Source organism: Diabrotica virgifera, chromosome 8, assembly GCF_917563875.1.
Source record: "Diabrotica virgifera virgifera chromosome 8, PGI_DIABVI_V3a".
In the NCBI taxonomy this organism is placed as follows: Eukaryota; Metazoa; Arthropoda; class Insecta; order Coleoptera; family Chrysomelidae; genus Diabrotica; species Diabrotica virgifera.
The window spans coordinates 26,145,829-26,160,037 of record NC_065450.1 but is presented as its reverse complement, the minus strand read 5'-3'; the positions used below and the strand labels follow the sequence as shown (position 1 = coordinate 26,160,037).

At 33.4% G+C, this 14,209-nt stretch overlaps 2 protein-coding genes across 7 annotated transcripts in view; one reads left to right on the top strand and one right to left on the bottom strand.

Annotated features, from left to right (window-relative positions):
* The first annotated feature begins 842 nt into the window (after positions 1-842).
* LOC126890700 (zinc finger protein 227-like) overlaps positions 843-14,209 on the top strand; it is a 134,549-nt gene continuing 121,182 nt past the window's right edge. For all 6 annotated transcript variants that reach the window (XM_050659861.1, XM_050659858.1, XM_050659857.1 and 3 more), the window contains exon 1: positions 843-1,173. In XM_050659861.1, coding sequence (XP_050515818.1) covers positions 1,053-1,173 — 121 coding nt within the window. In that variant the 5' untranslated portion in view covers positions 843-1,052. The remainder of the gene's footprint in view (positions 1,174-14,209) is intronic.
* LOC126890703 (uncharacterized) lies at positions 12,265-13,170 on the bottom strand. The gene is made up of 2 exons (XM_050659866.1): positions 12,866-13,170; positions 12,265-12,801 (listed from the first exon to the last, which is right to left on the bottom strand). Exons 1-2 carry the CDS (start codon positions 13,124-13,126, stop codon positions 12,700-12,702), a joined length of 363 nt encoding a protein of 120 aa, XP_050515823.1. The 5' UTR covers positions 13,127-13,170; the 3' UTR covers positions 12,265-12,699.

The following is a 14,209-nucleotide window of genomic DNA, read 5'->3' as shown; positions in this document are numbered from 1 at the left end:
ATGCAAAATTTTGACGCCTGTATTTTAAATGTAATCATTTTTTTCGAATTCTGAGAAAACTAATAAGTATTTTTGAAAAATTTAAACGCAGAATAGAAGATTACTGTATTACCGAGGACCGAAAGTCCCTTAGAATGAATAAAAAGTTTTTTTAATGACATATTTGAAACTAAAAATCACACTAAATTTTCTTAGTTTTTCACCCCTGTAACTTATTAAAATAAACATAGAAGTTTTCAGGGATTTTGGGCCCTCGGTCCTAAACGTAATCTTTCACTCTGCGTTTAAATTTTTGAAAAATACTTATTAGTTTTCTTAGGATTCGAAAAAAATGAATCCCGTTTATATTCTTGTTTTTGGTTTTTTTTTTTGTATAATAAACGTTACTTACAAGGAATTACTTTTAATATTATTTTGTACAAACTTCTAATTAATAATATTTTCTTGTTCGACTCAAAAAATACTATAGATTTTACTAGAATTTGTACTTTAAAATCGTAGTTTCGAAAGCGGTAGTCCGAAAGTCAGACTACCGACGTCATCAATTGCGACGTTGCCTTTTTCTCTTCATGGCTTGTAAAGTAAAGGTGGCGTATGACGTAGATATAGTAATATTATGTGACACATGACAGAAGCTCGAAACAAATGACTGTGAATGAAAAGCCCTATAGTAACGTCACTGACTTGATGACGTTTCGCGTGTACCCAATTTTTTATTTGCGTACACGTTAGCGTGTACCTAGACACAGCGAAATAAAAAAGTTAATTAATTGCCTCCCAGCAGTGACATACACGTCAAATTCTTGAAATGGCCTATTATTGTATATGACAAATGACTTGAAATGACATTGACATCCAATATTTTCTCATTCATTTTCACTTTTCACTAAATTTCACTGATGTATAAAATTAATTACTCCTGTCTGCTGTGTATTTTTGTCGTTGGATTTGGATATAATAAAGGAAATTGATAAAAAATTATACTTTACAGTTTGTATCTTATCACCGACCGAGCGGTTTGTGTTGTGTTAAGTTTATTTGATTTGTTAGCTATGGAATCTAAGATTGAAATTAAGGAAGAGTATCTTGGAAGTAGTCAAATACACAAAGAAAATAAACTATCCACAATAATTGATCCTGGGCATATTAAGAGTGGTCCAGTAGATAACTCAGGTAAGACAAGTATATTATTATACAGTACGTAAATCGTTCTGCTGGACATATAGTCCTGTCGCCAGGGGGTACAACGGCCTCCTTAATTCAGATGGACTCACCCAATTTTTTTTATGTACACACACTGGCAAAATTAGCCGAACACGTTAAAAATGGGACATGTTTGATGTCTCGTATTTCATAAACCAGTGGTCCGATTTGAGTGATTCTTTTAGTATGTTATAGCTATAGCCTTATTATTTAAGAATATCATTGTAATAATATTGGGACCGTGCAAGTTCTGTAAAGCGACCCCTATTTCTACGCTCTGCAACTTTATTCGCACTTTTAATTATATTGGCCAATTATATTAGTCCTGGTTACTGGATAATTGTCAAGGCCATACCCCAAAAAATAATAAGAAGAAAAAATAAGATTCAGGTTATGCTATCAAAACGTAAACAATTGTATGTAGTAAATAAAATTAGTTATTAAAATGCAGTACTGCAAGCAAAATACAATTAATTAAATTTACCTTTATATAACAATCGCATATCATATCAATATTGTGGAGCAATATATAATTTTTCTGTTTCAATGACAGAAGGTATGAAATATACCTCAATTTGACAATTTCATTGACAATATGAATTATTTAAGATAGTTGCAATATTTCTCCGCGACTCTCGCACGGTCGTTTCTCGTTTCCCTTCCAAGTACTTGCACACCGCGAATTGTTGCTAGACAGGTAAATACCATTTTATACCGGGTGTACCAATCATACTGTGTTTTTTTTCTTAAAGTTTGGAACACCCTGTGGAATATTCTAGCGTATGTAAAATATTAGAATTAATACTCGATTGTAGACTTAGGCTTGCTTAACATTTTCCTTTTCGATTCATTTACTTATGTGAGATAATAAAAAAGTTATGTGCGTTAACAACTATCCATGTTTTTCATCAATAAATCCTCATAGTAGGGGAGGAAAGTATACTAAATTTGCAGTTACTCGAGCATTATGGGGATCTATTGGATTGTGAAGAGTATGTGCTAAAATCAGAAAAAGGTTAGGTTGTTTTTGCATAAAGTAGGGGACTTTTCATTTTTTAATTTAATTTTCCATTTGAAATAATCATTTTTCTCCGATTAGAGCGCTATCTATCCATAATTCGAAAAAATATGTCGAATAAAAGTTGCTTATTTTTACATAAAGCATCCAAATCTGCAATAAAAATTGGGGGCTCCTATTTAAGATTTTAAATTAAATCTCCCACCCCACCTCCGTGGGGGCTCGTGACACCCCACGGAGAGGGGTGGGGGGTAAATTAAAAATTATAAATACGAACCCTGCGATATTTTGCGAAATGAACATCAGATCGTAAAACTGCAAAATACACCTATTCAATATTTTTCAAAAATCTACCGAATGGCACCAAACACGATCCCCCCACGGAGGTGGGGTGGGGGTTACATTAAAATATTAAATAGGAGCCCCCAATTTTTATTGCAGATTTGGATCCTTGACCTTAAAATAAGCAACTTTTATTTGCGACATTTTTTCCTATTATGGATAAATGGCGCTATAATCGAAAAAAACGATTAGTGGAAATGGAAAACTAAATTGAAAAATGGAGAGTCCCACACTTTGTGGAAAACTTAACTTAACATTTTTTGGTTGTACCACCCATTATTTACAATCCACTCCAGGTCCCAAGAACGCTCGAGTAATTGCAAATTTAGCATACTTTTCTCCCCTACTATGAGGATTTATTGATAAAAAACATGGCTAGTTGTTAAAGCCCATAGCTTTTTTATTTTCCAACATAAGCAAATGAATCAAAAAAGAAAATGTTAAGAAAGCCTAAGGCTATAATTGAGTTTTAATTTCAATATTTTATATATGCTAGAACATTCCACAGGGTGTTCCAAACTTTAAGAAAAAAACACAGTATTATTGTTACACCCGGTATAAAATGATATTTAGCTGTCTAGCAACAATATTATTACAATGATATTCTTAAATAATAAGGCTATAACATACTAAAAGAATCACTCAAATCGGACTACTGGTTTAGGAAATTCGTGACATCAAACATGTCCCATTTTTAAGGTGTTCGGCTAATTTTGCCGGTGTGTGTATTTTGACTCATACCTAGAACACCAATTTTTTGGGTAATAGTTGATCCGGGTGTCGATAAGATTGGTATAAACAAAGAACTTGAGAAATTACATAACAGCGATTTTTCGCAAAACAAAAGATTTTTTTGTATTTTTTGGGTGATTTTCAGGAAAAAATGGTCTTACAAGTTTTTTTTGTAGGATGTATAATTTTCGAGATAAACGCGGTTGAACTTTCAAAAAATCGAAAAAGTGCAATTTTTGAACCCGAATAACTTTTGATTAAAAAAATAAAATAGCAATTCTGCTTACTGCATTTGAAAGTTCAACTCAAATTCAGAGCCGGCCCGAGGGCCGTCCGCGCCGTGCGCCCGCACAGGGCGCCAAGGGTTTGGGGCGAATTTCCCCCTAGCCAAAAAAAAAAATTAAAAAGCGATCAATTATTTAAATTATGTTAATTTTTAAGCCAATTATTCATTCATTTATGATGAATTAGTAATATTTCACAAAGCCTTAGTCAGTTTTAATTTTATTATAGACAAAAAGACATAATTGTATGTGTGGTGGAATACTGCGCACCCCGCGCCATTTCTTCTACTGAGCGACGGGGGACTGGCGCGGTGCGTCGCCTTGCTCTCTGCATTGTGTGCAACGTGCTTTTTGAATTTAGTCAAGACCAAAAAAGGCTAGACGCATATGCAAGAAATATAGCTACAAGTTTTGCCAAAAAGTTGAAAGACTTCCGATTCATCTGATGCTTAGTAACGTGGCATATGAGTCTGTTTAATATAAACCTCATAAGCAAGAAACTTCAAGAGGTTGAAATGGACATAGCAAACTCTCTTGCTTTGATTTCTGCAACGAAGCAATTTTTTGAAGAAACGAGGAGTGATGAAGGATTCAACAGAATATTAGTCGATTGCAGGGAAGTGGCCGAAATGATTGAAGTTGGCCCAGCATTCCCTAAAGAAAGTGAACTGTGGCCGAGAAAAAAGAAGAAAATGTTTTCTTATGACTCTAGTGATAAAACAGTTCTTGATCCTGAGATCGTGTTCAAAACTAAATTCTTGTACGCGGTCTTGGATCAATGTATCTCTTCTCTGGGAGACAGATTTGATCAGCTTCAATACTATCACCAACTGTTTAGGTTTCTACATTCAAGGCTGCTAGGACTAGTGTTGCCAGGTCCGATTTATTTTTAATCGGTACATCAGCAAAAACAAATCGGGATTTAGGGTTGTAGATCGGGACAAATAAACAACAAGTTTATTTTGACCCAGTAAATGACCGTTTTGGAGTGTAATTTCCAGTCAACTCCTAATTGCATGAAAATCTGGTTTAGGTTCTACTTACTGTCTACTTCAAAGTTGAACTTGTACCGTTGGTTGCTTTTACTTGGGGGGTGGCAGTTACAGTTACCCCTTCTCGGGGGTAAAAAAAAGCGCGTTTAAAGTAAGTCCCAAAATGGATCAACTGACTAACTCTAAAAAACTTTAGTTCTATATAATTTTTAAACGAAGTCAATACTTTTCGAGTAATTTTATCGAAAAAATATTCTTAGTAAAAATGTAGCTTTTAAAAAAGCAAAAAATTGTATGTTCAGCGAGTCTATAAAACCAATAAAAGAAAAGTTATAGTTCATCAAAAGTATGTTTTTATTCGAAAAATTCCAAATCGAATTTTTCAACTTGAAATAACCAAAAAATTAAGCTATTTTCGGGCAAAACCTAATAAAAATTTTTTAAGTGTTTAAAAAAAACTTTAATTTTGTTTTCTATAAAAGTCTCTAGCATTAAATCTAAGCGAGTTACGGTCAAAATAAAGTTGGCCACTTTTTTTGGTAAAAAAATCGTGAAGATCTCCCTCTTTTAGCACCGTAAATAAAGTTAATCGTTACCGCTTTACCATTTACTTTATATGTGTATTGTTTATACGATCTGTAAGGTTTACCGGCTAGGAGTGCTTAGTTTTGAAAAAAAAACGGTTTTATAGTAAAAAAAAATTTTTCCTAAAATATTGGAAAATAAAAGTATTAGGGTTACTAAAAATCTCAAGGAGTAAAAAGTAGGTAGGTTTTGTTTTATAAATATTATAGATTCATTTTGTTTTTCTGTAAGACAAAAATTGGTTAAAATATGGCTGTTCATATTTTGCGTACACTCGTGATTAGTGACTCGTTCAGGCCCTTTCAATCATGTAAAAAATACATAAGTAAAGTAAATTGTTTGTAAAGCGGTAACGATTAATTTCATTTGGGATGCTAAAGGGGGAGATTTTCATGATTTTTTTAACAAAAAAAAAAGGAGTCAACTTGATTTTGAGCATAACTCGCTTAGTTTTGATGCTAGAAACTTTTTTAAAACTTCTTTAAAATAAATCTTTATTAAAAAAGTTTTAATTGGTTTTTCCCGAAAAGTACTTCATTTTTTGGTTATTTCACGTTGAAATATTTGATTTGGAATTTGGCGAATAAGAACGTATTTTTCATGAGCTAAAACTTTGCTTTTGCTGGGTCTATAGACTTTACGAGTTTACAATTTTTTTCATTTTTTTATATTATGCTACATTTTTGCTAAGAATATTTTTTCGATCAAATACTTACTTTTTGAGTTATTTGTGAAAATCGCCTAAAAACGTAATTTTTTTGTCGAAAAATAAACATTTTCAATCGTAAATAAATCGAAAAGTATTAACTAAGTTAAAATTCTATAGAACTAAAATTGCTTAGAATTAGTCAATTTATCCATCTCCGGACTTATTTTAAACGCGCGGTTTTTCACCCCAAAGTAGAGGTGACTGTCACCCCCCGAGTAAAAGCAACCAACGGCACAAGCCGTCCACATTTTCATGTAATTCGGAGTTGATCCTGAAAATTACACGGTATCGCCGTATTTCCCGTTCATTTACTGGACTACAAGGTGTTTCTATAATCTGTATTTAATCCTACATAATAATAATAATCAGACGAAAATACAAAAAAAAATCGTAGATTAAGTAAATTATTTATTTTTTATTAAAATTATATTTCTCATTTGATTTTGCCGCTTTTAGGAGTGCCTTGTTTTTATAACTTAGTTATAAAATTCACTGCAAGTCCTCCTGAAATTGGTTTTCGTGGGTGAAAATCGGGACATTTAGAGTCCCGATCAGGTACAAATCGGTACGCGTACCAGACCCCTTAAAATCGGGACGTCCCGCGCAAATCGGGGCACCTGGTAACGCTAGCTAGGACCTACACATTGCTCTTACTGATGGCCAGCATAGTGACATTGATGGTCACAATGTCGAAAAATAAGACAAAGGCAAAATCAAAGGCGTAGTTGACATATTGAGCTACTTAGCAGACAACGGATTTGTAGGGAACTTTCCTAACTTGTGTGTAGCACTGCGAATCCTTACTCTCCCAGTATCTGTCGCGAGTGGAGAAAGGAGTTTCTCCAAGTTGAAAATAATAAAAAATTATCTGAGGTCTTCATTGTCGCAAGACAGATTGGTGGGACTAGCTTTGATGTCAATTGAGTTTGCAGTGCTCGAGGATATTGATGTTAATGCAACTGTAAATGAGTTTGCCCAGAGAAAATCTAGGAAAGTTAACTGCGTTCAACTTAGCCTATAACATGATAACACAATGTCATGTCTCATTGCCTTACAAGGCCTAACACTTTATGTCCAAAGCTCAACATTGTTATTTTTAAGTTTAATTCATTTTCAAGTTCAATTCTTATTAATTTAATAGTTATTTATGATATAAGTGTTAAAAGTACACGTTTAAGGCACGCATGTGAAAGTTTGCAGAATGAGCGAAGCGAGTGGGGGAGGGCGCCACAATAGTAATTCGCACGGGTGAAATATTACCCATGGGCCGGCTCTGCTCAAATTCTATCGGTTTTGATTATTTGCATTGCTAAAAATGAAGTTTTTATTTGTTAAACAAAGCCATAAACACATAGTGTTTCCTGTGCCCAATGCATGCGTTTTAATGTACGTAATCTATGTAGAAATTGTCTGTATGCGTGCCTACTCGTTCAATTTCAAATGAGAAATGCATTGAAAACATCATTCAATCACTATGTGTTTATAGCTTTGTTTAACAATAAAAATATTAATTTTTAGCAATGAAAGTAATCAAAACTGATAGAATTTGACTTGAACTTTCAAATGCGGTAAGCAGAATTGGTATTTTATTTTTCAATCAAAAGTTATTCGAGTTCAAAAATTGCAATTTTTCGAGTTTTTGAAAGTTCAACCGCGTTTATGTCAAAAACTATGCATCATACAAAAAAACTTGTCAAAACTTTTTGGCTTAGAATGACCCAAAAAATACAAAAAAATGTTTCGTTTTGCGAAAAATCGCTGTTATGTAATTCCTCAAGTTCTTTGTTTATAACAATCTTATCGACATCCGGATCAACTGTTACCCAAAAAATTCGTGTTCTACAGGTCAAAATACATAAAAAAACTTGGGTAAGTCCATCTGAATTTATTAGATTTTATATATTTAATTTAAGAAAGAACTAGAGATTTGACTTTTCATAAAAACTGCTTTTTATTTATTCAACAACTACTACTTTCATTTTTATCAACAACAACCTACTTTAAAAACATTTTAAATAACAACCTAAAGGGTGGTTTATATGAACATTACAAAAACATATTCCAATATTCCCACCTTTTTGTTAAGTTGTTCAACCCATAAACAAACCTTTTAAATAAAAAAAAATATAACAAATGTCCACCAAATAAATTCAAAACTAGCTAACAAAACAAATTACTATTTCTGTTCTGTTGTCCCAATTCCAATTTTCATTCTAAGCATTTCAAATTGATTTTTAGGCAATGCTTTGGTGAAGATGTCTGCTTCTTGTTCTTTTGTATTAACATACTCTGGAAACATATGTCCAAGCTCATACTTTTCACGAACAAACTTGAACTTCACATCTATGTGTTTTGTTCTTTGGTGGAACTCTGGATTTTTAATCAGTGCAGATTTTAATCAGATTTATTGCACTCTGATTGTCTATATATAGAGTGGTAGGCAAACTTGCATGTTCTTCAAGATCTGATAAAAAGTTTTGAAGCCACACCAACTCTTTTGTTGCTTGTGATGCAGCTACAAACTCAGATTCGGTTGTTGATAAAGATACTGATGTCTGTCTCTTGCTTGTCCAGGTAATAGGACCATTTGCCATCTTAAACACGTAGCCAGTGGTGGAACGACGAGTTTCTTTATCACCTGCATAATCTGCGTCACTGTATCCATGCATGTTAACTTGATTGAATGTGTCACAGCAAATGCCATAATTTATTGTGCCTTTTAAGTACCTGATGATTCTTTTGACAACATTCCATTGTGCTGCATTGTAATTGTTTGTATAACGGCTGACTACTCCCACCGCATGTGCAATGTCAGGTCTTGACACTACGGCTAAAAACATTAATGAACCTACAGCTTGTCTATATGGCATCTTCTGGTGTACTTACAGGATTTGCATTTTGTTGACCAAATCTCTCTATTATCTGTTTTGTATAACTTGCTTGACTTAGAAACATTGTACTTTAAGTTTAACTTTAACTTTAAGTTTCTTGTAATTTCTAGTCCGACAAAATAGTTCCCAACTGACACAGTCACTTCAAAACAGTCTTTTAACACGCATAAAACTGTCTCCATTGCTAACTTTTTCTCAGAAAATAACAAACCGTCATTAACGTAAATGATTAAGATCACTTTAATATTGTCTACATATCCAGTATAAACACACTGATCAGCTGATGATTTTTGAAAACCGTAGTTAGCCAAGAACGAGTGGAATTTTCGATTCCAACACCGTGGTGATTGTTTTAAACCATACAACGACTTATCTAACTTGCACACTAGTCCGGGTTCACACTTTAGCCCCTGAGGTGGTGACATAAAAATGTCTTCGTCAAGATGTCCATATAAAAATGCTGTTTTTATATCAAACTGCATGATTTCATAGTCATTTATTGTGGCTAGAGCTAACAAGATTCTTATGGAGTCATACCTTGTTGTTGGTGCAAAAATTTCATTGTAATCTATTCCTTCTTTCTGGGCATATCCTTTAGCCCACAATCTAGCCTTATATCTTTCTATTGAGCCATCTGGATGTCTCTTGACTTTGAACACCCATTTTGAGTCTATAATGTTTTTATTGTCTGGCTTCTTAACCATAGACCATGTTTCATTTTTCAATAGTGCATCAAACTCTTCATTTATGACAATTTTCCATTTTTCTTTGTCACTACTTGACACTGCTTCTTCATATGTCTGTGGTATGTGGTATATCAACTTCAGTAAAATTTACCTCAAAATCATTTAATCTGGCTGGCAAACGTATATGTCGTTGTGGTCTCAAGTTGATATTATCATCATGTTGTAAAACTTCTGTTTCATTATTAACGTTTATTTGTTCTTCTTCTTGTCTCTCTTCAAGTTCATTTTCTTGTATTTCAAAAATTGTCACATCATCTTCTGCTGCTATCTTGATTACATTGTCTTTCTTTGCACTGTACATTTTCTCATTGAAAAACACATTTCTAGATATCACTATTTTCTTTGTTGTTGGGTTGAATAATCTATAATTTGTGGAGTTTTTGTCATATCCAACAAATATAACCTTCTGACTCTTTGCCTCTAGTTTCCTTCTTTTCTGGTCAGGAATATGTACATATGCATCACACCCAAACACTTTCATGTGGTCAAATACAGGTTTCTGCCCTGTCCACTGTTCATAAGCTGTAGAACCTGGTGTCTGTTTGCTTGTAATTCTGTTGCAAATGTAGATGGCAGTATTAACTGCCTCTGCCCATAGTCTCTTATCTACTCCAGATTGGTATAACATACATCGAACCATTTCTACAATTAATCTGTTATCTCGCTCAGATCTGCCATTTTGCTCTGGAGTGTATGCTGCTGTGGTTTCTGACTCTATACCTTCTTGTTCTAAATACTCTTTGAAAGCATTATTTGTATACTCAGTACCATTATCTGTATGCAGTTTTTCAACAGAATAGCCATACTTTGCCTTAATTTTTCTATTATATACTTTGAAACAATCTAGTACATCTGCTTTATGTCGAATAAAATATGCTACTCTATACCCGGTGTACTCATCTTTGAATGTTACAAAGTAACGTGCTCCTCGTACAGATTCAGTTTGCATAGGTCCACAAACATCACTGAATATTCTTTTTCCAGGAGGTAACTTAGTGTGTGGTCTCTCTTTAAAAGTCTTCTTATGTTGCTTTCCCATCAAACAACCTTCACACACAAAATCTTGTTTCTTTTCTGTAACACCTTTGATAAGTTCATTTTTACCATTTCTTCTAAATATTTCTTATTAACATGTCCCAGTCTTTCATGCCATATCTTTAAATCATGCATTATATATTATTGTGCGAAACATCATTTTATATGTGTTGTTTCTATCCTTTATACCAACTGCTGCTAGATTCTCATTTTCATATACTTTGGCTTCATTGTTAATCTTAATTACACTCATACCTTTGTTTGTCAAAACACCTTCTGAAAATAAATTCTTTCTCAACTGTGGGATATATAACACATCATTTATAGTGGATTTAAACCATTGTCCATTGATCAACTTCTCTATTTTAATAGTTCCCTTACCTTGTACTGGTAGTGTTTGATTATTGCCAAGTGATACCTGTGATGTAAAAGTTCTGTCAATATTAAAAAAATATTCTTCCCTGTAACACATATGTGCTGATGCACCACTGTCCATAATCCAATCATCACTTGTATCCACTTTTTCTAGCTGTTTTTCTTCTATGTTGAATGCACTCTCATTATTAACATTATAATATGCGCTACTCGAAGAACCACCATGCTGATTTTCTGTAGAGTTGCCAGCTTGTGCTCTGTCATTCTTTTTGTAACCTTTTCTGTAGTTACTAAAGCCACCTCTGCCTCGATTATGACTTCTATATGACCTGCTACTACTGTTTTCTTGTTCGTTCTTTTTCTCTTTGCAAAATTTGACAATGTGCCCTCGCTTTCTACATCCAAAACATATTACACCCCTTTCTTGACCTTTCTGATCATATTTTCCTTTGAATGACATTGTTGCCAGTGCTTGTTCTGTCTCTAAGGTTACCTATAGTTTGTTTAGCACTGTCTACGGACAACCATGCCTGTATAACATTTCTGTACTTTTGGGGCAATGTACTCAGTATTTTTGTCATAATAGCAATATCACTCACATCATCACCTGCTTCTTTAATTTGCTTAGCAAGATTCTGCACTTTTGCTATGTGTTGAGCGATAGTATCTAGGCTACTCATCTTATATTGATGAAACCGTTCATGCAACATCATTTTATTTGATTCTGATTTCTGCTCATAAATAGACTCAAAGGTCTCCATAATCTCTTTAGACAACTTTCAATCAAAGTAATCTGATTTAAACTCACTGCAGATGTTAAAGTGAACATAGCCTGGGCATCCTTTTTAAACCATGCCTGTAATTCGTCTCCTGCTACTTCTGGTTTGATTAACGAGCCATCAATAACTCCATATATACCTTTGGCTCTTAAGGCACATTTCAATTGGAACTTCCACTGTTGAAAGTTAACGCCATCAAATTTACCAACTGTGGATATATCTATTTTGTCACCCATTATTTTTTTTTGCCTCAAATTTCCGGCGACACACGCCACTCTAGTTCTTTCTTTCACTGGGTCTAGTTCTTTCTTTCAAACCCTTATACTTCGGACACACCGGCAAAGTCTTTAAATATACTTTCTTGCTTTTTCGGACACACCGTTACTTTAAACTAAATATACGCAGTAGTTAAGTATGATCTGGGGTAGTGATGTAACCAATAAAAAACGGTACCGTTTTTTTTTAAAACCGTTTTTTATTGCAAAAAAACGAAGCCTTCGTTTTTTTTGTTTTTTTTCGTTTTTTTTTTATTTTGATTTTTTAAGTGGGTACAGTTTATTTAATGACAAAAACATATAATAAATATAATATTCTGTATAATTTTATAACAAAATAAGTATTATTTCGTTTCATAATTAATTTCGTATAAATCCTTTAAATAAAAAGACCATGGGTATAAACAAAATAAGAAGAGTTTATTCGTTAACTTGCAAAATCAAAGCAAAAATAAGTAATAAAAATTTATCAAATAAAAAAAATAACGTCTTAATGATTGAAAAGGTTCAATTAATTAACCGAATCCCTTAAATGAACACTGATCCGTCCCGTCGCTATCTGCATTTTCTTCAGACTCTGAAGCTTCCTCTTCATCACTTTCAAAGACAGACTCCGACTGATCTGAATTGGATATTATCATTGGTTCCGGTTCAGATTCTAATGCAGTATTGACTGTGAAGCTAGGATAGCTGCAATTGTGTCCTCATTCCATAGAAAAGCCTTTTTGAATAGTCATTCTTTTGCAATAAAATTGACAACGTCAGCTAAGACGGCTGCTTCATCGACATCTGGCATCTTCTGTGCTACCTTGTATATGACTTCTGTCGCATCAGTCTACATTAAATAAAAAAATTAATAGAAATATAACTAAAACCCACTATAACCTAAAAAAAATTACCATCTCATCTGAGCTAAGTTCGCAGCCACGATATTTTGGATCCAAAAGGTTAGCTACAAAATGAACACTATAAATAGCAAACTTCTTCCGATTTTCAAAAATTGCCCTTGTATCTGCTTCCTCTTTGGATAACAATGGACTTTTAGTGACATTTTCTAATGAGGTGTTAACCATTTTTTTAAATAAATGCAGACATTTTGAAATCGTTGGTGTGTCACCTTCTACAGAGGTAATTGTGTTAGCAATTGGTTCCAGAAGCATAATGTATCCTTGTACCCGGTCCCAAAATATATCGCTTAGAGCATTTTTTTAAAGATGGCTGTTTGCTTACTGTCTTTTCAACTTCTTCATTGATAGCCATCCTTTTTATTATTTGTTTGTTAGCAAGCAATGATTGTAGACAAAGAACTAATGATCCCCATCTGGTAGGCACTGGGAGTTTAAGACTGCAACTTATTTTTAATTCGTTTTTTTTTTCCTTTACCCACGCAGATAATATGTGGCTTTGTCGGATGGCCTTTGTAAGGGCAACAGCCTCGGCAGTAAACGATTTCAGACTTGTTAAATTTAGCACTAAATATTATTATATATATAGTTATTTAAATAAGCACTAAACACAAATATTTCCGGCACAAGGCAAGTAAATCACAAAATAACAACAGAACACCTGAAAAAGCTAATCGGTAATTCCCCGGTTGTCTCAGCGCCAACGAATACGAGCGTCCTGCTAAATTTCGGTGATTCCCCAAAAGCAACGACGTAAAAAAATAATAGATAAAGGCAGTAAGGGTTTAATGTTTCAATATTTTTTAAAAAGGAACGTCAAACACTGAGTTTCTAGATGTTTTGGATATAATATTGAAATATTGGGTGATTTTTAGGCTTACAAACAACTCCTAATATTGATATTGTTAATATTACGTTGAGAAACTAATAAAAAACAATTAAAAACAAAAAAAACACGTTTTTTATTGTTTTTTTTTTTCGTTTTTTTAGAATTAAAAAAAAACACGTTTTTTTACATCACTAATCTGGGGCCACATAACCTATTAGATTTTATATATTTAATTTAAGAAAGAACTAGAGATTTGACTTTTCATAAAAACTACTACTTTCATTTTTATCAACAACAACCTACTTTAAAAACATTTTAAATAACAACCTAAAGGGTGGTTTATATGAACATTACAAAAACATATTCCAATAGAATTAAGGAGGCCGTTGTACCCCCACTGGCGACAGTACTAATAGGGAATATTGAATATACATTGAGATCATTGTGGCAACTGTGCTAACCTGTGTTAGTTGAATCTTCTGTTCGAGTACGAGTTTTTGGTGCAATAG

Excerpts from the sequence above, each read along its gene's own strand:
- LOC126890703 (XM_050659866.1), bottom strand. The coding sequence starts at position 13,126 with ATGCTTCTGGAACCAATTGCTAACACAATTACCTCTGTAGAAGGTGAC. Across the intron at positions 12,802-12,865 it reads AACTTAGCTCAGATGAGATG|ACTGATGCGACAGAAGTCAT; the intron begins GTAATTTTTTTT and ends TATTTAATGTAG.